Raw genomic sequence first — 24,929 nt, 5'->3', positions numbered from 1 at the left:
ATTTGACAGACTGACATTGGCATAGTTATTATAGCCTAAAGTACAGTCATTGACAATCATTATTATATTAGTTGTAAAATAGATAGTATTACAAATTGTAAACTAACAGAATATTAAAGGTCAGCTCGAACGAACGCTACAATATATGATAGACAGAAGATAATTGGACATCCCATCTCTACCATCTATAGGCCTCAACCACACTCTTAGGATAATTCATTGCAGGCAATGACTGCAGCTTTTTATTTAATTGAAAATGACCAAGACAGGGACACAGTTTCAGTGAAGATTTTTTTTTAGCTCTATGGGGTAGGATTTATAACTTTTGTAATATAATATTTTATGTATTTTTAACTTGCAGCCTTTTTTTTATTTGTTATTCCAGGTTTGCCTCCTTCCATATAAAGACACAACTCTCCATGACCTACGTACACTTTTAGCAAGGAGTTTTCATAGAACCGGATCCATCTCTGATGAAAACCATTGCCTCTGAGTTGGAGGCAGGGAAATTTCATTTGCAATATATTCCTGTCTTGTTCTACATATATTATAAATATATTCCTGTCTTGTTCTACATATATTATAAATATATTCCTGTCTTGTTCTACATATATTATAAATATATTCCTGTCTTGTTCTGTGTGTCTTGCTCAGCTGTCACACACCTTTGGTGGATCTCCCACTACATTTTGTGATTTCATTTTCCATAGCAATTCAACATTTCTTGAGACCTAAACAACTTTGAAATCAATATTCTTTGTTTTATGTTTCCCCTTTTTTCTAATAAACCTTTGCTTGCCGTTTTAATATATTTCCATCTGCTGTATGACAATGTTGTGCGGATGGTAAGATAATGAAAACGATAAATTAGAGAGGCGGCTATTGGAGCAAAGGAAAAGCAAATGAAGCAATATAATATTAGAAATGGGATTATTACTATGTTTTAGGCTGATGAGTTTTACTTATTTATTTAATAAGATCCTAATAAACTCTCTGCTTCATGAAGCACTCTAAAACAATGATAGGCTTCACCTTATGTTACACTATGAATCTCTAACGGCATACTAGTCGGGGCAGGTCTGTATGATTGATGACTCTAAGGTCATAATATTGGACACATGTTAAATCCGTATGGCTACTACAAAACTTAGCTGGCTATAATAATCTGAACGGCTCTCATCATGGGGTCCTACGACAGCCAATGTTTGTCCTAACCAGTTTCTAAAAGCGGGCAGCATTATGAAGCCACATGACCTACTGGGCTTTTGGAAGGGGCCAAGATTAAAGGGGTACTCCACCAAAAAACATCTTATCCACTAGCCATGCCCCCTCCATTCATGTCTATGGGAGGGGGCATGGGGGCTAGTACATAACCGCCACGCCTCCTTCCATAGACATGAATGGAGGGGGCGAGACGGCTGTAGTCGCCAATCATCCGGCACGGAGCGGAGTTCGCTCCGTGCACGGATGACTGGGGTTCTGCGCCAAAGATCGTGGGGGTCCCCAGTGGCGGGAACCCCACAATCAGACATCCTTTGGATAGGGGATAAGATGTTTTTTTGTCAGAGTACCCCTTTAAATCAGTTGACTCAGCATGGTGGAAATGACTCCATAAATTATTTATTCCAAAGAAATGTCCTCAAGTTAAAAGATAATACAAGGGTCATTCACAGGTTAGGGAATAAGTATGTATCTAATTGGCAGGCCATCACTCCAGAGACCAGTTTGTCTTGGAAGATGGGGGCCGGAGCACTTCACAGTAGGAAATGGACCCTTTTCTGAAGATCGTGGGGGGTCCCATGATTAGACACTTATCCCCTATTCTCTGAATAGGGGATAATTTTTATTTGCGGGACAACCTCCTTAAATCTTGGGCTAACCCCATTAACAACTAGTGTATGTATATATATGTAGGACAAGGTTCTGAAAAAAATTGTGTAAAAAGTGTGTAAAAATAGGTGACTTTTGTGTTGGTGTAAAAAGTGTGAAAAAAATGGGTGACTTGTGTTGTGAAAAAAATGGATGCAACCATAATTTTATTTAGGCTGTTGGAGTTTGTGCAGGTTATTGTGATAGTAAGTATTAACATATTACAGGTCATAGTGAATCTCAGTATACTGAGCTATAGATGTATATATCACTTACAGAGGCATAACTTGTGGCTTCTGGGCCCCAATGTAAAATCTGCAACAGGGCCCAATGTGTTATTTTTAATTCTGGTCTCTTATGTGGCAGATGTGCCTTGGTGCCTCTTTAGGCACCAGGGTCCCAACGTGACAGCTACCTCAGCACCCCCTACCGTTATGCTCCTGATCACAATGAGGGACATTTATCAATGTTTGCTTATGTATTCCTTTTTTTAGTAATTTTTTCCTTACCTTTTTTTTGCTTATGTGTGACTTATTTATCAACTGGTTTCAGCCTGTTGATAATTTTCTTTCACGTAAGCAATTTTTCCTTTTTTACTTTGGTAGTAGCTTTTTCTGCTCCATGTTTGAGCTGGAGTAAATTTAGTCAATTTTTAACGCTGTTGCGACTTTTTTTTGCGCAGTTGCGACTGTCGCAGTTAATAAATACCTGACTACCCGTAGTCCATTTTAAAATTATTACTACATAGTAAATTTTAGGAAAACTTGCTTTTCTCGCTTTCCAGTCAAAATGTCGCACGAAAAAGCGTGTAGTCGCAGTTGCGACAATTTTGCGACAATAATAGTAAAGAAAACCTGACTAAACCTGTTGATAAATGTCCATATATAACCTTTGTGATTTAGTATGGTTTTTCAATCAGTCAACATAACATTTTAGATAATTTTTGATAAGTTGTCAAGAAAAAAAAGAAAAGGAAAGAATCCGGTTGATGGCCCTGATGTGGGACAGTCAGCTGGGTTTCATAAATGTAATAAAACTATTGTCTATGTCTGTGGTCTGAAAACTGTGGCCTTTCAGATGTTCCAAAATGACAACTCTCAGCGTGCCCGGACAGCCAACATCCGGAAGGCCACAGTTTGGAGACCCATTGGTCTTTGTGAACGTGGTAACACTTGTAGCCGAAGAACACAATATCATAAGGAAATAGAGAAAGTTAGAGAAAGTATGGTTAGGCATGGCAGTGAAACAGAGCATAATAATTTATGATAGATATAAAGGCATAGAGTGTAGTTCCCTTATTGGGCACCTGTGTAATTTACAGGAGAATGGAACACGTTTATATTGACCCTTGTATAGTTATTCGACATTGGAGACTGACAGTAAAATAATTATGCAAAGGACGTGCCATCACTGTTCATTGAAGACTTGTGATTATAAAGGGGTGCTGCAGTGTAGGAAAATGTATCCCCTATTCAAAGGATAGGGGATAAGTGTTTGATCGCGGGGGGTCTAACTGCTGGAATCCCCCAGCGATCTCCTGCATGGTCGGTACGCGCCCTCCATTCATCTCATCTGAGAGATCCGGAGATACATCCTTTGCATAGGAGATACATTTTTCCACACTGCAGAACTCCCTCAATAGGGCTGGGAATGCTAAAAAGAAGTAAATCAGTTTTTTCATGCGCTCCCGAGAAATCTAAAGAGACAGATGAACTTTTAAACCACAAGGCCAGGAACATCAGATTCCTCTTATTTAAAGATTTAGTCGGGATGACTGATAACGTTTAAAGTTACATACGAATTACATTCTAAGCATGAAACAAACTCGAATTCTGCTAGGGCCCCAATTGGAAAAGGGGTCTTCTGTATATTTATGTACATTTCTTTCTGTGGAGACATCAAGCAAACCTGTGGAGTGGTTTATGGTGCCGTACCTAAGGAAAGAGGAAAAGAAGCTGAGCTCTGTGACATAAATATATACGATTTGGAGAAGGGTTTCTGAGTTAAAAGCAGAGGAAATCTCGAAAAGACTCCTTACTGACTCTCCTGTCAGGAACTTCTCTGTTTCTTACTCAGAAGCCTTCCAAATCAAATATATATATATATATATATATATATGTATGGTGGCCCAGTACGGGAGGTGTTGCCCCGTGCTCCTGCTGTCCTGTCAGGCAGCCTCCTTCAGTGTCCCCAAGGCCCCCTGCACTTGTTTCCCCATTGTAAATATGTTTTACCATGTAAAGTGTTATAAAATGTAATGTTGCTTTAAGAGTTATACCATGTGATATGTCATGTGATTGTTACCCAGGAGGTACCAGTGACCAGGTGATCCCAAGAGTGATCTATGGGCTTCATGCTAGTCTCCCCCATATAAGTCCTGGGTGGAGCTAGCTTCTCTCTTTTTGAGCTCTGCTCTTCTGCTAAGCCAGTGCTTCTCAAATGGTGGTGGTGGTGGTGGGGGGGCGAGGCTCCGTAAAGGGGGGGCTCGTTTGACCTTGGCAAATAGTGTCATATTGGATGTCTAGATCGGATTATCCGACTCACTCGCAAGCGGCGTCCCACACAGCGTCGGTTGCCTAGCAACTCTACGGCTGGATCTTACGGCCCTGGGTTGTCAGTGTGGCTGCCTGGGAGAGGCGCTTTGAACTCCGGCGTGGCGCGCTGCTACGTTAAGACGTGAGGTCACGTCACCAGGGTGACGTGACCTCACGTCTAAGCGCAGCAGCCCACCATGTCGGAGTTCACTGTGCCACCGAGCAGTATGTAAAGAGCCCTGCTTGTTGTCAGTGTACAGAGCCCTGCTTGTTGTCAGTGTACAGAGCCCCGCTTGTTGTCAGTGTACAGAGCCCTGCTTGTTGTCAGTGTACAGAGCCCCGCTTGTTGTCAGTGTACAGAGCCCTGCTTGTTGTCAGTGTACAGAGCCCCCCTTGTTGCCAGTGTACAGAGCCCTGCTTGTTGTCAGTGTACAGAGCCCCGCTTGTTGTCAGTGTACAGAGCCCCGCTTGTTGTCAGTGTACAGAGCCCCGCTTGTTGTCAGTGTACAGAGCCCAGCTTGTTGTCAGTGTACAGAGCCCCGCTTGTTGTCAGTGTACAGAGCCCCGCTTGTTGTCAGTGTACAGAGCCCCGCTTGTTGTCAGTGTACAGAGCCCCGCTTGTTGTCAGTGTACAGAGCCCCGCTTGTTGTCAGTGTACAGAGCCCTGCTTGTTGTCAGTGTACAGAGCCCTGCTTGTTGTCAGTGTACAGAGCCCCGCTTGTTGCCAGTGTACAGAGCCCTGCTTGTTGCCAGTGTACAGAGCCCTGCTTGTTGTCAGTGTACAGAGCCCCGCTTGTTGCCAGTGTACAGAGCCCTGCTTGTTGTCAGTGTACAGAGCCCCGCTTGTTGTCAGTGTACAGAGCCCTGCTTGTTGTCAGTGTACAGAGCCCTGCTTGTTGTCAGTGTACAGAGCCCCGCTTGTTGTCAGTGTACAGAGCCCTGCTTGTTGTCAGTGTACAGAGCCCTGCTTGTTGTCAGTGTAGAGCCCTGCTTGTTGTCAGTGTACAGAGCCCTGCTTGTTGTCAGTGTACAGAGCCCTGCTTGTTGTCAGTGTACAGAGCCCTGCTTGTTGTCAGTGTACAGAGCCTCATATACGTTAATAGGGATACAGTGTTATGCAGAGGTGTATTTATAACAATTTTATAGACAAATGATACTATTTACAGTCGCGCGGGGGGTGCAAAATGTTTTCTTCTTCCTAGGGGGGGCATGACAGAAATTGAGAAGCACTGTGCTAAGCTGAGGTCCAGTGCAGTCGTGCCTAGTGTGTGTGTCCAGAGTGTTGGAGACCTCAAAGTCCAGTCCTGCAGCTACAGTCAAGTCAAGTAAGCTAAAGTCACAGCTTTATGAGTCAAGTCAGTCCCTGTCATCTGTGAAGTCAGCGTGGTCTGCATTCAATTGTCCAGTCCTACTACAAGTCCCATCAAGCCCTTAAGGTCTCTGTGTCACTGGTCACCTCCTTGGGCCCTGGCTGAACTGTATAGACAGACTTTACCCTCAGCGACCGTTGTCCGTAACTTGTTGTTGGAGTCTTTATTGCCCCCGTGCCTAGCCCAGGATCCAGCGGTATACCTATGAGTGGTTTTAGGCTAAACCACGTCCTGGCATCACAAATACAAGGGATTAATGCCATCTGCCCCTAGGGTAACAACATCTGCCCTCATCACACCCAGCTACCATATATATATATATATATATATATATATATATATATATATATATACATATATATGCTTGATAAAGGCTACTGTAGCCGAAACATTGCACTTTATTTTGGGAATAAAGAAAACTAACTTTTATTGATCCAAGACCTGCTTGTGCGGTGATTTTTGGACATATATATATACTAATAAGAAAATGAACAGCACATCCAAAATGGTAAAAAAAATGCTGGTGGTGCACGCAGATATTGGAGCCTTGGTCAGGAGCTCACCGTTGATACAATCAAAAAAAGGAGAAATCCGCAGCACACAAAATAAAGTGAAAAAATCTTGTGGTTTATGCCATATCAAAAAGTGTTTTCACAGCAAGCGACGTTTTGACTAGGCTCCCCCAGTCTTTTTCAAGCACTGCTTCAAAAAGACTGGGGGAGCCTAGTCGAAGCGTCACTTGCTGTGAAAACACTTTTTGATATGGAATAAACCACAAGATTTTTTCACTTTATTTTGTGTGCTGCGGATTTCTCCTTTTTTTGATTATATATATATATATATATATATATATATATATATATATACAAAACCCAATGGACCAGGAAAAAGAGGCTTGTCTCCGAAAATGTATGCATGTTCCAGCATCACTTACAAATGGTTGGAGATATTTCAATTAAACTTGGTATACATGTTACTTAAGGGGAATGTGTCACCAAATGTTATAATTTTTTTTAGAGGTTAAATTGTGTTTTCCTATTTTTAAAATATTTTTGGAAATATTGAAATTTTTTTTTTACTTGTCAGAAAATATGAAAAATTAAATAATAACTTGTCATATTTCCCACTGTTGACCCGCAGAGGGAGCTAATATGAGAAATCTGGGGAAGGCAAGCAACTTGTGAATACACTGCTGAAAATCTGGTCTCGCTCGTCTACCTTTCCTTTTGCCTGTGCATGAGAGGTTTTTGTAGTCTTTTCCGTTCCACTGTGTGCACCATTTTGTTGGAGTCTAAAGAGTGGTAAAGAACAAACAACTGGATGTAACCTCCAGAGCTAGGTCATTGCAGACTAAGGATATGTTCACACTACGGAATGTCCGCAAAGAGACTCTCTGTGCCGGCATCCCTCAAACTGCACAGGAATACGCTGTCTCATAAACTGTTTTGCATTCTGTGTGGATTCCGCAGAAAGAAAGAACAAGTTCAAATGACAGCAAAGTAATAAGTACAGGCTTGTAGGTGACTGGCGGATAAGATGATATATAACAGCAGAATAGTGAGTACAGCTTTAAAGGTGACCAGAGGATAAGATGTGATGTAACATTAGCATACTGACTGCAGGTTTGGAGGTGACTGGAGGATAAAACATTATAGAACAGATCGTGTGCCATTTTGAAGCATGGGAAAGCTGTGTCTGACAGTCAGACTCTGTAATTATTACAGGGTCATGAGTCATTAGACAGAGTTTGAATGTCACACACAGCTTTTCATAGCTTCTGAATGGCACATGATCAGACTAGCACTGACACATTGCTTGCCATTCAGAAGCCTTGGAAAGCTGTGTGTGACAGTCAGACCCTGTAATCAATACAGAGCTATGAGTCATTAGACAGTCTGAATGTCACATACAGCTTTGACACCTTCTCAGACCTGCAGCCATCCCTGGTGTAAATCTTCCTTCAGTACAGGGTCCGACCTCATACCACATTCATTGTCCCTTCTCACAGCGGCAGTTCAGGCCTGCCATGTGATCTGGTACTCGTCATGCAGATAGTCAGGGAAGTGCTGGGCTGCAGACACCAGCTGCGTGGCCAACCCGAACTCGGGGCCAACCCGAACTCCCCCTTCTCAGCTGATCCTCCACACTCCCCCAGACTGAAAGCCAGAGAGAGGCGCAGAGTCTAGGTCCCGAAGCAGGGAGGCTGCCAGTACTATCGGGACAATGGATGGTCGGAGCTCAGACGGTATATAGGAGAGCCAGCAGGGGAAAATGACAATAGTTCCAGAAGCAGCCGCTGGTGCTCTATAGCGGAGGCTTCCGGACTTTGCCAACATGGCGCTGGCTCCTCTTTTGTAGCTGTGTTCTGCGCATGACAGACATGCGCACAACACAGCATTCTAGTCCCTAATGCGTCTTAACGTTCTTATGGCCAGTGAATGCCGTAAATCATCTGTGATGGTGTCGTTAAGTGACGTCACCACAGATGCTCATGGTAATGGCAGCCCCCTATGCAAATACACACCAAACAAACACACAAATGAACTAAACTTATTTTATATAACAATTTCATTAATATATTTAAAAAAAAGTTTCAGTATCCCTTTAAAGGACAACCAAAAATATACCGTATTTTTCGTCCTATAGGACGCACCGTCGTATAAGACGCACCCAATTTTTAGGGGCAAAATCAAAAAAAATAAAGATTTTGAACCCAATAGTGGTCTTCAACCTGCGGACCTCCAGATGTTGCAAAACTACAACTCCCAGCATGCCCGGACAGCCAACGGCTGGGAGTTGTAGTTTTGCAACATCTGGAGGTCCGCAGATTGAAGACCACTGCAGGAGATGGTAATACTCACGTGTCCCCGCCGCTCCGGACCCGTCACCGCTGCCCTGGATGTCGCTCCATCGCTGTCGCCGTGTCCCCGTCGCTCCGGAACGTCTCTGCTGCCGGCCGGGTATCCGCGCTCTCCGTCGCCGCCATCACGTCGTTACGCACGCCGACGCACGTACGCGACGACGTGATGACGAGGAAGGAGAGCGCCGGCCATACAGCGGATCCCTGAACGGAGAAGACACCAAGGAGGCAGGTAAGGTCCCCCCTGGTGTCCTGTAAGCACTAACCCGGCTATTCAGTCGGGCTGTTCGCGACCGCCGCGGCGGTCCCGAACAGCCCGACTGAACAGCCGGGTTAGTGTTACTTTCCCTTCAGACGCGGCGGTCAGCTTTGATCGCCGCGTCTGAAGGGTTAATACAGGGCATCACCGCGATCGGTGATGTCCTGTATTAGCCGCGTGTCTAGGCCGTTGATGGCCGCAGGGACCGCCGCGATAGGGGTGTATTCGCCGTATAAGACGCACCGACTTTTTCCCCCCAGTTTTGGTAAATTAACCCTAACACATCCCCATCCTGCATCTCGGTGTGAATGTGTCAGCCCAGCTTACAAGCCTCATCCTTCTCGCAAGCCATGTCCCCTTTTATTTTTGGCCCTTTATTGTGTGTAGGTCCAACTTGCAGGCTACATCCCTCTGCAAAGCCACGGTCCTTCTATTTTATGACCCTTTTGTGTGGCAGTCCGGCTTACAAGCCCCGCCCCTCTCAAATAGCCAGGCCTTGAATAACCACACCCCTTCTATTTTCAGCCTACAAGCTCTTCATAACGGCTCAACCCCAGCTGAGGTACATGAGGACGGGATATGATGACGGGATATGAGATCAGGATATGAGGACGAGATATAAGGACAGCATATAAGGTCAGGAAATTAGGACTAGATTTGAGGATCGTCTATGAGTTACCGGATATAAGGACGGATATGAGGTCAGGATATGAGAACAGGATATGAGGTCAGGATATGAGGACGAGATATAAGGTCAGGATATTAGGACTAGATTTGAGGATGGTATATGAGGCCGGATATGAGGTCAGGATATTAGAAGAGGATATAAGGTCAGGATATGAGAACAGGATATGAGGTCGGAAAATGAGGACGAAAGCATCATTGTTTCTTTCCCTTACTAACAAGGTTTAGGTAGAAAGACCAGGTAACACTGGTACAGATCATCCTTTATTCAAGCATAAAATCCTCAAGGCAACATATTAATTTCACATTTAGATTTACAATATCACTTCAGGCTACACATATGATATAAGAGAGGGCAACATGAAATATGTAGAAGTCATGACTGCATGATCGATCAATATACTATAAGATACACGTGTTCTGGACTCTTCTATAGCTGATCTTTGTGGTGACGTCTGACATGATATGCTGTGATTAAGAACCTGTGTATTTGGAATACATATTGTCTTATGGAATTTTATAATGTTTTATAGACAAGAAATATGTCTTAAAGACTAGAGCCCAGGATAATTCATGCTTTCCAAAGATTCTTATTGTGTGGACTATAGAGTTACATAGTAACAGGCCTAAATTTGATATATGTGCATTTCATAATGTCTTAATAGTCACATGTCATCTGCAATTTAGATGTTACTTGGTTACTGTCTACTAGCTACCAGTGACTATTAGTAAATGGGATTGTCCTGCCAAAAAGCTGATTTTGTCGCAGGCATCCATGGCGAGCAGAGGGTCACCCTGTACAATACCCATAGGACAAGGGTTGTTTTCAACCCATTTAAAGCAACTTTTACAGTAAAATTGAAACCTGTGTCCACCATCTATTTGGGTCCTGCATTACGAATAACCCAGAGTATTCTGTTTACTACAATAGTCAATAGCTGTCTGGCACTAGCGCTCCATTCTTGCTAGTTTTGTTTCCTTCAAGTCAAGTATGATTGGAGATTTTGTAATTTAATACATCTGTATCTCTGCCCACTATCCTAATAGGATAAGTACCACTCTATTATATGTTATATAAGTGACACTTGTATATGTTGTGCATAATAACAATTCCCTGCTTTGTTCAACACTACAATAAAAAAAATCCATAGACATGCTTTCCATTCTTAAAGCCAAGATATATGTATATTAGTTTAGTCTGAACCATCACTTGGAGAAATGAACACTATAGTCTGGTACTAGGCAGGATTGATCTTTATTTTGTTTCTTACCATAATAGGACATTACATGTTAAGTCACTTTTAGAAATATTAGAGCTTTCTTAAAGTAGCTTACCTCCTTGCTCATCCAACATAACCAAGGTCCTGATTCCAGCATCTTTGCTCTACATTCCAAAGATAAAGCAAAGCAAAAGAGAGACAGAAAGAATAGTCAGTGACAGTGCAACCGAGATGGAGATAACAGGAAAAGTCAAAAACAGACAGAAGAAAATCCTGATTCCTGACATTACTGTCAATCCAGAAGAATTTCTAAAACACCACTTGATTACTGTTTTATACTGGTACATTTGACAGAGACCTTCAGTGTACTGGAGCAGGACAGAGACAGACAGAATGGAACATAAATGGAAACCTGATGACCACCATCACAAGTCAATGGGATCTATATGGATTCTTTAGGATACTTTCAAAAACAGATCCATCATAGCTGTCATGGCTCAAGGTATGAATTGAGCCCTTGATACTGAAGGACCTGATATAGTTACAGTACCCTGAATATGTATCCCCTATTGAATATTTGTTGCACTTAAAGGTGTACTCTGCCCCTAGACATCTTATCCCCTATCCAAAGGATAGGGGATAAGATGTCTGATCCCAGGGGTCCCACCACTCTTCAGCACCCCCAGTTCTTCAGCTGCAGGGAGCTCCGTGGCTGATGAGGGGCGATACAGGGGACAGAGTATTGTGATGTCATGGCTCCGCCTCCTCATGACATCACACCCCGCCCCCTTAATACAAGCCTATGGGAGGGGAACTCCGCTCCGTGCCCGATGACTCATGATGCAAGTCACCATGCCCCCTCCTTTCACTTCTATAGGAGTAGATGTGATGGTTATGTACTAGCCGCCATGCCTCCTCCCATAGACATGAATGGAGGGGGCGTGGCATGACATCACGAACACGGAAGCTACAAGCCCAGAGTTCGAGGGGGTCCCCAGTGGCGGGACCCCCGCAATCTAACATCTTATCCCCTATCCTTTGGATAGGGGATAAGATGTTTCCATGGAGTATCCATTTAAGTTACATTTTATGAGACAGTAACCATTGGTCTTGAAATTACAAGTTAAAACACAAATGGTAGAATTTACTATAGCTTGGAGTATTCTAGCAGCTTCCATTAAGCTCCTTATGGTCCCCTGATCCTCTTGTCTTATGATTGCTTCCAAGAAGAGCAGGGCCTGCTGGCTCAGCCAATCACTGTCTGAGACAGGACATCACTGCGGCCATCAAAGCCTACTAAACCTGTTACCGATCTCTTATTATTCATTGGTTGTTCCCTTAACAAAGAGACTGGAAACCAATTGGCACAGCCAGACTCCAGCCATGACCTCCTTTACAGCTTTTCCAATGACCCATACAGAAGGATCCCTCATTGTGTGTATGATCGAATCTGTCAGCAGCACCAAACTTATTTAGCAAGACATGGTCATTTCAGTCAATAGAGATTTCCATAGAATGTTGTCAAGATCAATCCTAATGTCAGGCCCCCCACAAAATAACATCCCCTATCCTATGGATAAAGAATAGGTGCCCTTTGAGGCAAAGCCCCTTTAATGGCTAGTTTTTAGTTTACACGTCTCTTAAATTTTAAAAATAGCTGTTTCTAACATTATTCCATTTGTTTCCTAGTTAGTAAATTTCTTCAATTAAATAAACAGATAAATAACTTTTTTATGAAAGTAATATTTCTTCTAGCCATTTTATGTGCTTTGGAATATTATTAAAGATTCTAGCCAAGGCGAGAGGAATAAATGACACACATAAAGATGTGTTATGGCACAATGACACGTCCTCCAGTCAAACAAGACGCTAAGGAGAGTTGTCAAGTGCCTAGAGATGCTTCGATATTATGCAGACAGGTTTTGTAGACAGTCATTAGATGTGAACACTCATCATAACCTAATAGTGTCAAAAGGGGTCTGTAGTACATGGAAAGGAAACCTCTGAGATATTTTGTCAAAAAGGATTATTTAAATAATTAAACTCTTTCAACAATTCTTTCTATGTTAGGCCCTGGCACAATCCATGCTCCACACTGCCATGTTTGCTGAAGGGATAGCTATCATTGCTAAAATATGCCATATAAACTGTATATCAAAGAAAGGAAGCATCAGTACATGGCTTCCTTTTTTATATACATGCATAGGATCTAAACAGAACTTGGGCTTTAAACAAACAATTTTGTTTGGAAATTGGAAAACAATTTTTTTCATATCAACTGGCTCCAGAAAGTTAAACAGATTTGTAAATTACTTCTATAAAAAAAATCTTAAAGTGGTACATTTAAAGGATAAGGGATAAGGTCTGATTGAAGGGAACCCCTGTGATTTCTCCTGCAGCACCCCTGTCATCTGGTGCACGGAGTGAGCTTCGCTCTGTGCCTGATGACTGGCGATGCAGGGGCCTGAGGATCGCAATATCACAGCCCCGCCCCCTTGAGACATCACATCCCATCCCCTCAATGCAAGTCTATGGGAAGGGGTGTGGTGGCCATCACGCCCCCTCTCATAGACTTGCATTAAGGGGGCGGGGTGTGATGTCACAAGGGGGGGGGGGGGGGCAGTGATGTCACAAACCTCCGGCCCCTGCATCACCAGTCATCAGGCACAGAGCGAAGCTCACTCCGTGCACCAGATGACAGGGGTGCTGCAGGAGAAATCACAGGGGTTCCCAGTGGCAGAACCCCACAATCAGACCTTATCCCTTATCCTTTGGACTCCTCTGTCCATGTCAGGAACTGTCCAGAGCAGGAGCAAATCCCCATAGCCAACCTTTCCTGCTCCGGACAGTTCCTGACATGGACAGAGGTGTCAGCAGAGAGCACTGTGGTCAGACAGAAAGTATACAGCAGCTTATAAGTACTGGAAGGATTAAGATTTTTTAATAGAAGTAATTTACAAATCTGTAAAACTTTCTGGCACCAGTTGATTTGAATTTTTTTTCCCCCCCTTTAAGCACTTTAGCATGTCTATCTGACAGACCACAAGAAGAAACAGTCAGACTAAAAGAAGCTCTATTATAGCTTTGTACAAGACAGAGCCATAAATCTGTTGGGCCCTTAGGGCTTGCTCTTCTATTTCAGTATAATCTCCCCCCATGGATTACAGAATCCCCATTTCTTGTAATGGTCAGCTGGTCAGAGTCTACACATTTACTGCTCTGTATGAATTAAAAGTAACACAAAAGGACTATTTCCATGTTTTTTTGTTAGGCTTATGTAACATTTAAGATGATATGACTTTAATCCTTCTCTAATGTATTATTAAGCAGCTGGGCTGCATTATATCCCAGTCTGAAAAGATGAAAGTGTCACGAGCCTCATTGCACCAATTATTTGAACATTTTGGATAACAGAACAGTCTGCTCAAGAACTGACGTCTAGGACTGGATCAATTCAGTATTAAAAAAAGAGGCTGTTAAAAGTCTTTCAGCCCGCACATATAATGGCCCGTGCCCCTTTCTCTAGCTTGGCACTTACTTTACAGATAATGGGGGGTATTCATGAAAAGAGGAGGAGATGCACGACTTTTCACTCCATTAATTCACGTGTTGAAAACTGTGTCCTGCACCAAATGCATTACATGGCGCAGGGCACGAGATAAATCTGGTGCTGATCTAATATCTCAGCGACTTTGTTTGCGACTTTTAACCCATGCGACAAAATGTCCGACTTTTTAATAATGCTGTCCACAGTCAGTTTCTAAAGCATGTCAGGACTGGTGTAGAATTGTGACCCAATAAGCGTAGTTGCGCCAAAATATGCGACAAACTGAAAAGACGCAAATCATAAATTCCTGACCACTGCATGATTGCAAGTGATATCACGACTTCCAACATCACTTTGAAAAAAAAAGTTCTATTTGGTTGGTCGCAATTATATGTCTCTAAAAAGCAAGTGCACCAAAAATAGAGACAAACTACAGCCAAAATAATGGAGTAAAAGGTTTGATACATACTCCACCCATATGGCTCCGAAATGAAAGAACATCTATATTAAAGCGCAACTGTCATCAAATCTGGGCCATATAACCTACACACAGCCTCTGTACTGTGTGCAGATTGTGTATTAGGTGTTTTTACTTCCGTCTGCCGTCCTTTATTACCCCAAAAAACAGTTTTGATGGAAGCCCCACACAGTCGGATAGGCTTGGCACTGGGACCACTGTGTGATTGACACACAGGTCCCAGTGCATGCGCCCCTTCGCTTATCCCCCGTGTGCGCCGCGGCGTGTGTTGTCATGGCAAGCGCTCGCTCCCCCAGCGAGTGCTCACTCCCGCCGCCTACCTTCTCAGTGCACATGCCCAGTGCTAGAGACAGGGACTGCACTTCCTCTCTGCCTCTAGGCACTGGGAATAGAAGCAACAGAGAGAGTGTCTCCGGTCACCGGCACAGCAAGAAGAAAGAAGAGGATAGTGGGCACTAGGGCTGGGCGGTATGACCAAATATGTGTATCGCAGTATTTTGTATACACTCTATACTGTATCCCTATCCCTTGTATGACACTCTATACTGTATCCCTATCCCTTGTATGACACTCTATACTGTATCCCTATCCCTTGTATGACACTCTATACTGTATCCCTATCCCTTGTATGACACTCTATACTGTATCCCTATCCCTTGTATGACACTCTATACTGTATCCCTATCCCTTGTATGACACTATATACTGTATCCCTATCTCTTGTATGACGCTCTATACTGTATCCCTATTCCTTGTATGACACTCTATACTGTATCCCTATCCCTTGTATGACACTCTATACTGTATCCCTATCCCTTGTATGACACTCTATACTGTATCCCTATCTCTTGTATGACGCTCTATACTGTATCCCTATCCCTTGTATGACACTCTATACTGTATCCCTATCCCTTGTATGACACTCTATACTGTATCCCTATCCCTTGTATGACACTCTATACTGTATCCCTATCCCTTGTATGACACTGTATACTGTATCCCTATCCCTTGTATGACATTCTATACTGTACCTATCCCTTGTATGACACTCTATACTGTATCCCTATCCCTTGTATGACACTCTATACTGTATCCCTATCCCTTGTATGACACTCTATACTGTATCCCTATGCCTTGTATGACACTCTATACTGTACCCCTATCCCTTGTATGACACTCTATACTGTATCCCTATCCCTTGTAAGACACTCTATACTGTATCCCTATCCCTTGTATGACACTCTATACTGTATCCCTATCCCTTGTATGACACTCTATACTGTATCCCTATCCCTTGTATGACACTCTATACTGTATCCCTATCCCTTGTATGACACTCTATACTGTATCCCTATCCCTTGTATGACACTCTATACTGTATCCCTATCCCTTGTATGACACTCTATACTGTATCCCTATCCCTTGTATGACACTCTATACTGTATCCCTATCCCTTGTATGACACTGTATACTGTATCCCTATCCCTTGTATGACACTCTATACTGTATCCCTATCCCTTGTATGACACTCTATACTGTACCTATCCCTTGTATGACACTCTATACTGTATCCCTATCCCTTGTATGACACTCTATACTGTACCTATCCCTTGTATGACACTCTATACTGTACCCCTATCTCTTGTATGACACTCTATACTGTATCCCTATCCCTTGTATGACACTCTATACTGTATCCCTATCCCTTGTATGACACTCTATACTGTACCTATCCCTTGTATGACACTGTATACTGTATCCCTATCCCTTGTATGACACTCTATACTGTATCCCTATCCCTTGTATGACACTCTATACTGTATCCCTATCCCTTGTATGACACTCTATACTGTATCCCTATCCCTTGTATGACACTCTATACTGTATCCCTATCCCTTGTATGACACTCTATACTGTATCCCTATCCCTTGTATGACACTCTATACTGTATCCCTATCCCTTGTATGACACTCTATACTGTATCCCTATCCCTTGTATGACACTCTATACTGTATTCCTATCCCTTGTATGGCACTCTATACTGTATCCCTATCCCTTGTATGACACTGTATACTGTATCCCTATCCCTTGTATGACACTGTATACTGTATCCCTATCCCTTGTATGACACTCTATACTGTACCTATCCCTTGTATGACACTCTATACTGTATCCCTATCCCTTGTATGACGCTCTATACTGTACCCCTATCCCTTGTATGACACTCTATACTGTATCCCTATTCCTTGTATGACACTCTATACTGTATCCCTATCCCTTGTATGACACTCTATACTGTATCCCTATCCCTTGTATGACACTCTATACTGTATCCCTATCCCTTATATGACACTCTATACTGTACCCCTATCTCTTGTATGACACTCTATACTGTATCCCTATCCCTTGTATGACACTCTATACTGTATACCTATCCCTTGTATGACGCTCTATACTGTATCCCTATCCCTTGTATGACACTATATACTGTACCCCTATCTCTTGTATGACACTCTATACTGTATCCCTATCCCTTGTATGACACTCTATACTGTATCCCTATCCCTTGTATGACACTCTATACTGTACCCCTATCCCTTGTATGACACTATATACTGTACCCCTATCTCTTGTATGACGCTCTATACTGTATCCCTATCCCTTGTATGACACTCTATACTGTATCCCTATCCCTTGTATGACACTATATACTGTACCCCTATCTCTTGTATGACGCTCTATACTGTATCCCTATCCCTTGTATAACACTCTATACTGTATCCCTATCCCTTGTATGACACTCTATACTGTATCCCTATCCCTTGTATGACACTCTATACTGCACCCCTATCCCTTGTATGACACTCTATACTGTATCCCTATCCCTTGTATGACACTCTATACTGCACCCCTATCCCTTGTATGACACTCTATACTGTACCCCTATATCTTGTATGACACTCTATACTGTATCCCTATCCCTTGTATGAGACTCTATACTGTACCCCTATCTCTTGTATGACACTCTATACTGTATCCCTATCCCTTGTATGACACTCTATACTGTATCCCTATCCCTTGTATACACTCTATACTGTATCCCTATCCCTTGTATGACACTCTATACTGTATACCTATCCCTTGTATGACGCTCTATACTGTATCCCTATCCCTTGTATGACACTCTATACTGTATCCCTATCCCTTGTATGACACTCTATACTGTATCCCTATCCCTTGTATGACACTCTATACTGTATCCCTATCCCTTGTATGACACTGTATACTGTATCCCTATCCCTTGTATGACACTGTATACTGTATCCCTATCCCTTGTATGACACTGTATACTGTATCCCTATGCCTTGTATGACACTCTATACTGTATCCCTATCCCTTGTATGACACTCTATACTGTATCCCTATCCCTTGTATGACACTCTATACTGTATCCCTATCCCTTGTATGACACTGTATACTGTATCCCTATCCCTTGTATGACACTCTATACTGTATCCCTATCCCTTGTATGACGCTCTATACTGTATCCCTATCCCTTGTATGACACTCTATACTGTACCTATCCCTTGTATGACACTCTATACTGTATCCCTATCCCTTGTATGACACTCTATACTGCATCCCTATCCCTTGTATGACACTCTATACTGTATCCCTATCCCTTGTATGACACTCTATACTGTACCCCTATCCCTTGTATGACACTCTATACTGTACCCCTATCCCTTGTATGACACTCTATACTGTACCCCTATCCCTTGTATGACACTCTATACTGTACCTATCCCTTGTATGACACTCTATACTGTATCCCTATCCCTTGTATGACACTCTATACTGTACCCCTATCCCTTGTATGACACTCTATACTGTACCTATCCCTTGTATGACACTCTATACTGTACCCCTATCTCTTGTATGACACTCTATACTGTATCCCTATCCCTTGTATGACACTCTATACTGTATCCCTATCCCTTGTATGACACTCTATACTGTACCTATCCCTTGTATGACACTGTATACTGTATCCCTATCCCTTGTATTACACTCTATACTGTATCCCTATCCCTTGTATGACACTCTATACTGCACCCCTATCCCTTGTATGACACTCTATACTGTATCCCTATCCCTTGTATGACACTCTATACTGTATCCCTATCCCTTGTATGACACTCTATACTGTATCCCTATCCCTTGTATGACACTCTATACTGTATCCCTATCCCTTGTATGACACTCTATACTGTATCCCTATCCCTTGTATGACACTCTATACTGTACCTATCCCTTGTATGACACTCTATAATGTATCCCTATCCCTTGTATGACACTCTATACTGTATCCCTATCCCTTGTATGACACTCTATACTGTATCCCTATCCCTTGTATGACACTCTATACTGTATCCCTATCCCTTGTATGACACTCTATACTGTATCCCTATCCCTTGTATGACACTCTATACTGTATCCCTATCCCTTGTATGACACTCTATACTGTATCCCTATCCCTTGTATGACACTCTATACTGTATCCCTATCCCTTGTATGACACTCTATACTGTATCCCTATCCCTTGTATGACACTCTATACTGTATTCCTATCCCTTGTATGACACTCTATACTGTATCCCTATCCCTTGTATGACACTCTATACTGTATCCCTATCCCTTGTATGACACTCTATACTGTATCCCTATCCCTTGTATGACACTGTATACTGTATCCCTATCCCTTGTATGACACTGTATACTGTATCCCTATCCCTTGTATGACACTCTATACTGTACCTATCCCTTGTATGACACTCTATACTGTATCCCTATCCCTTGTATGACACTCTATACTGTACCTATCCCTTGTATGACACTCTATACTGTACCCCTATCTCTTGTATGACACTCTATACTGTATCCCTATCCCTTGTATGACACTCTATACTGTATCCCTATCCCTTGTATGACACTCTATACTGTACCTATCCCTTGTATGACACTGTATACTGTATCCCTATCCCTTGTATGACACTCTATACTGTATCCCTATCCCTTGTATGACACTCTATACTGTATCCCTATCCCTTGTATGACACTCTATACTGTATCCCTATCCCTTGTATGACACTCTATACTGTATCCCTATCCCTTGTATGACACTCTATACTGTATCCCTATCCCTTGTATGACACTCTATACTGTATCCCTATCCCTTGTATGACACTCTATACTGTATCCCTATCCCTTGTATGACACTCTATACTGTATTCCTATCCCTTGTATGGCACTCTATACTGTATCCCTATCCCTTGTATGACACTGTATACTGTATCCCTATCCCTTGTATGACACTGTATACTGTATCCCTATCCCTTGTATGACACTCTATACTGTACCTATCCCTTGTATGACACTCTATACTGTATCCCTATTCCTTGTATGACACTCTATACTGTATCCCTATCCCTTGTATGACACTGTATACTGTATCCCTATCCCTTGTATGACACTGTATACTGTATCCCTATGCCTTGTATGACACTCTATACTGTATCCCTATCCCTTGTATGACACTCTATACTGTATCCCTATCCCTTGTATGACACTCTATACTGTATCCCTATCCCTTGTATGACACTGTATACTGTATCCCTATCCCTTGTATGACACTCTATACTGTATCCCTATCCCTTGTATGACGCTCTATACTGTATCCCTATCCCTTGTATGACACTCTATACTGTACCTATCCCTTGTATGACACTCTATACTGTATCCCTATCCCTTGTATGACACTCTATACTGCATCCCTATCCCTTGTATGACACTCTATACTGTATCCCTATCCCTTGTATGACACTCTATACTGTACCCCTATCCCTTGTATGACACTCTATACTGTACCCCTATCCCTTGTATGACACTCTATACTGTACCCCTATCCCTTGTATGACACTCTATACTGTACCTATCCCTTGTATGACACTCTATACTGTATCCCTATCCCTTGTATGACACTCTATACTGCATCCCTATCCCTTGTATGACACTCTATACTGTATCCCTATCCCTTGAATGACACTCTATACTGTATCCCTATCCCTTGTATGACACTGTATACTGTATCCCTATCCCTTGTATGACACTCTATACTGTACCTATCCCTTGTATGACACTCTATACTGTACCCCTATCTCTTGTATGACACTCTATACTGTATCCCTATCCCTTGTATGACACTCTATACTGTATCCCTATCCCTTGTATGACACTCTATACTGTACCTATCCCTTGTATGACACTGTATACTGTATCCCTATCCCTTGTATTACACTCTATACTGTATCCCTATCCCTTGTATGACACTCTATACTGCACCCCTATCCCTTGTATGACACTCTATACTGTATCCCTATCCCTTGTATGACACTCTATACTGTATCCCTATCCCTTGTATGACACTCTATACTGTATCCCTATCCCTTGTATGACACTCTATACTGTATCCCTATCCCTTGTATGACACTCTATACTGTATCCCTATCCCTTGTATGACACTCTATACTGTACCTATCCCTTGTATGACACTCTATAATGTATCCCTATCCCTTGTATGACACTCTATACTGTATCCCTATCCCTTGTATGACACTCTATACTGTATCCCTATCCCTTGTATGACACTCTATACTGTATCCCTATCCCTTGTATGACACTCTATACTGTATCCCTATCCCTTGTATGACACTCTATACTGTATCCCTATCCCTTGTATGACACTCTATACTGTATCCCTATCCCTTGTATGACACTCTATACTGTATCCCTATCCCTTGTATGACACTCTATACTGTATCCCTATCCCTTGTATGACACTCTATACTGTATCCCTATCCCTTGTATGACACTCTATACTGTATCCCTATCCCTTGTATGACACTGTATACTGTATCCCTATCCCTTGTATGACACTGTATACTGTATCCCTATCCCTTGTATGACACTCTATACTGTACCTATCCCTTGTATGACACTCTATACTGTATCCCTATCCCTTGTATGACACTCTATACTGTACCTATCCCTTGTATGACACTCTATACTGTACCCCTATCTCTTGTATGACACTCTATACTGTATCCCTATCCCTTGTATGACACTCTATACTGTATCCCTATCCCTTGTATGACACTATACTGTACCTATCCCTTGTATGACACTGTATACTGTATCCCTATCCCTTGTATGCCACTCTATACTGTATCCCTATCCCTTGTATGACACTCTATACTGTATCCCTATCCCTTGTATGACACTCTATACTGTATCCCTATCCCTTGTATGACACTCTATACTGTATCCCTATCCCTTGTATGACACTCTATACTGTATCCCTATCCCTTGTATGACACTCTATACTGTATCCCTATCCCTTGTATGACACTCTATACTGTATCCCTATCCCTTGTATGACACTCTATACTGTATTCCTATCCCTTGTATGGCACTCTATACTGTATCCCTATCCCTTGTATGACACTGTATACTGTATCCCTATCCCTTGTATGACACTGTATACTGTATCCCTATCCCTTGTATGACACTCTATACTGTACCTATCCCTTGTATGACACTCTATACTGTATCCCTATCCCTTGTATGACGCTCTATACTGTACCCCTATCCCTTGTATGACACTCTATACTGTATCCCTATTCCTTGTATGACACTCTATACTGTATCCCTATCCCTTATATGACACTCTATACTGTACCCCTATCTCTTGTATGACACTCTATACTGTATCCCTATCCCTTGTATGACACTCTATACTGTATACCTATCCCTTGTATGACGCTCTATACTGTATCCCTATCCCTTGTATGACACTATATACTGTACCCCTATCTCTTGTATGACACTCTATACTGTATCCCTATCCCTTGTATGACACTCTATACTGTATCCCTATCCCTTGTATGACACTCTATACTGTACCCCTATCCCTTGTATGACACTATATACTGTACCCCTATCTCTTGTATGACGCTCTATACTGTATCCCTATCCCTTGTATGACACTCTATACTGTATCCCTATCCCTTGTATGACACTATATACTGTACCCCTATCTCTTGTATGACGCTCTATACTGTATCCCTATCCCTTGTATAACACTCTATACTGTATCCCTATCCCTTGTATGACACTCTATACTGTATCCCTATCCCTTGTATGACACTCTATACTGCACCCCTATCCCTTGTATGACACTCTATACTGTATCCCTATCCCTTGTATGACACTCTATACTGCACCCCTATCCCTTGTATGACACTCTATACTGTACCCCTATCTCTTGTATGACACTCTATACTGTATCCCTATCCCTTGTATGAGACTCTATACTGTACCCCTATCTCTTGTATGACGCTCTATACTGTATCCCTATCCCTTGTATAACACTCTATACTGTATCCCTATCCCTTGTATGACACTCTATACTGTATCCCTATCCCTTGTATGACACTCTATACTGTATCCCTATCCCTTGTATGACACTCTATACTGTATCCCTATCCCTTGTATGACACTCTATACTGTATCCCTATCCCTTGTATGACACTGTATACTGTATCCCTATGCCTTGTATGACACTCTATACTGTATCCCTATCCCTTGTATGACACTCTATACTGTATCCCTATCCCTTGTATGACACTCTATACTGTATCCCTATCCCTTGTATGACACTGTATACTGTATCCCTATCCCTTGTATGACACTCTATACTGTATCCCTATCCCTTGTATGACGCTCTATACTGTATCCCTATCCCTTGTATGACACTCTATACTGTACCTATCCCTTGTATGACACTCTATACTGTATCCCTATCCCTTGTATGACACTCTATACTGCATCCCTATCCCTTGTATGACACTCTATACTGTATCCCTATCCCTTGTATGACACTCTATACTGTACCCCTATCCCTTGTATGACACTCTATACTGTACCCCTATCCCTTGTATGACACTCTATACTGTACCCCTATCCCTTGTATGACACTCTATACTGTACCTATCCCTTGTATGACACTCTATACTGTACCTATCCCTTGTATGACACTCTATACTGTATCCCTATCCCTTGTATGACACTCTATACTGCATCCCTATCCCTTGTATGACACTCTATACTGTATCCCTATCCCTTGAATGACACTCTATACTGTATCCCTATCCCTTGTATGACACTGTATACTGTATCCCTATCCCTTGTATGACACTCTATACTGTACCTATCCCTTGTATGACACTCTATACTGTACCCCTATCTCTTGTATGACACTCTATACTGTATCCCTATCCCTTGTATGACACTCTATACTGTATCCCTATCCCTTGTATGACACTCTATACTGTACCTATCCCTTGTATGACACTGTATACTGTATCCCTATCCCTTGTATTACACTCTATACTGTATCCCTATCCCTTGTATGACACTCTATACTGTATCCCTATCCCTTGTATGACATTCTATACTGTATCCCTATCCCTTGTATGACACTCTATACTGTATCCCTATCCCTTGTATGACACTCTATACTGTATCCCTATCCCTTGTATGACACTCTATACTGTATTCCTATCCCTTGTATGACACTCTATACTGTATCCCTATCCCTTGTATGACACTCTATACTGTATCCCTATCCCTTGTATGACACTGTATACTGTATCCCTATCCCTTGTATGACACTCTATACTGTACCTATCCCTTGTATGACACTCTATACTGTACCCCTATCTCTTGTATGACACTCTATACTGTATCCCTATCCCTTGTATGACACTCTATACTGTATCCCTATCCCTTGTATGACACTCTATACTGTACCTATCCCTTGTATGACACTGTATACTGTATCCCTATCCCTTGTATTACACTCTATACTGTATCCCTATCCCTTGTATGACACTCTATACTGTATCCCTATCCCTTGTATGACATTCTATACTGTATCCCTATCCCTTGTATGACACTCTATACTGTATCCCTATCCCTTGTATGACAC

The 24,929-nt window shown here is 42.3% G+C and overlaps 1 protein-coding gene and 1 long non-coding RNA gene across 3 annotated transcripts in view; one reads left to right on the top strand and one right to left on the bottom strand.

Annotated features, from left to right (window-relative positions):
* LOC130362813 (uncharacterized) overlaps window positions 1–4,858 on the top strand; it is a 78,717-nt gene extending 73,859 nt beyond the window's left edge. Inside the window, exon 4 of the long non-coding RNA XR_008891581.1 lies at window positions 386–4,858. This is a non-coding gene — a long non-coding RNA (uncharacterized LOC130362813). The remainder of the gene's footprint in view (window positions 1–385) is intronic.
* Window positions 1–24,929, bottom strand: part of SNAP25 (synaptosome associated protein 25) — a 141,403-nt gene that overhangs the window by 29,704 nt on the left and 86,770 nt on the right. For both annotated transcript variants that reach the window (XM_056567862.1, XM_056567861.1), the window contains exon 4: window positions 10,912–10,960. In XM_056567862.1, coding sequence (XP_056423837.1) covers window positions 10,912–10,960 — 49 coding nt within the window. The remainder of the gene's footprint in view (window positions 1–10,911; window positions 10,961–24,929) is intronic.

Source organism: Hyla sarda, chromosome 3, assembly GCF_029499605.1.
Source record: "Hyla sarda isolate aHylSar1 chromosome 3, aHylSar1.hap1, whole genome shotgun sequence".
NCBI classification, from domain to species: domain Eukaryota; kingdom Metazoa; phylum Chordata; class Amphibia; order Anura; family Hylidae; genus Hyla; species Hyla sarda.
Note: the sequence above shows the minus strand (reverse complement) of the source record. Positions and strands in the feature narration are given on the sequence as shown.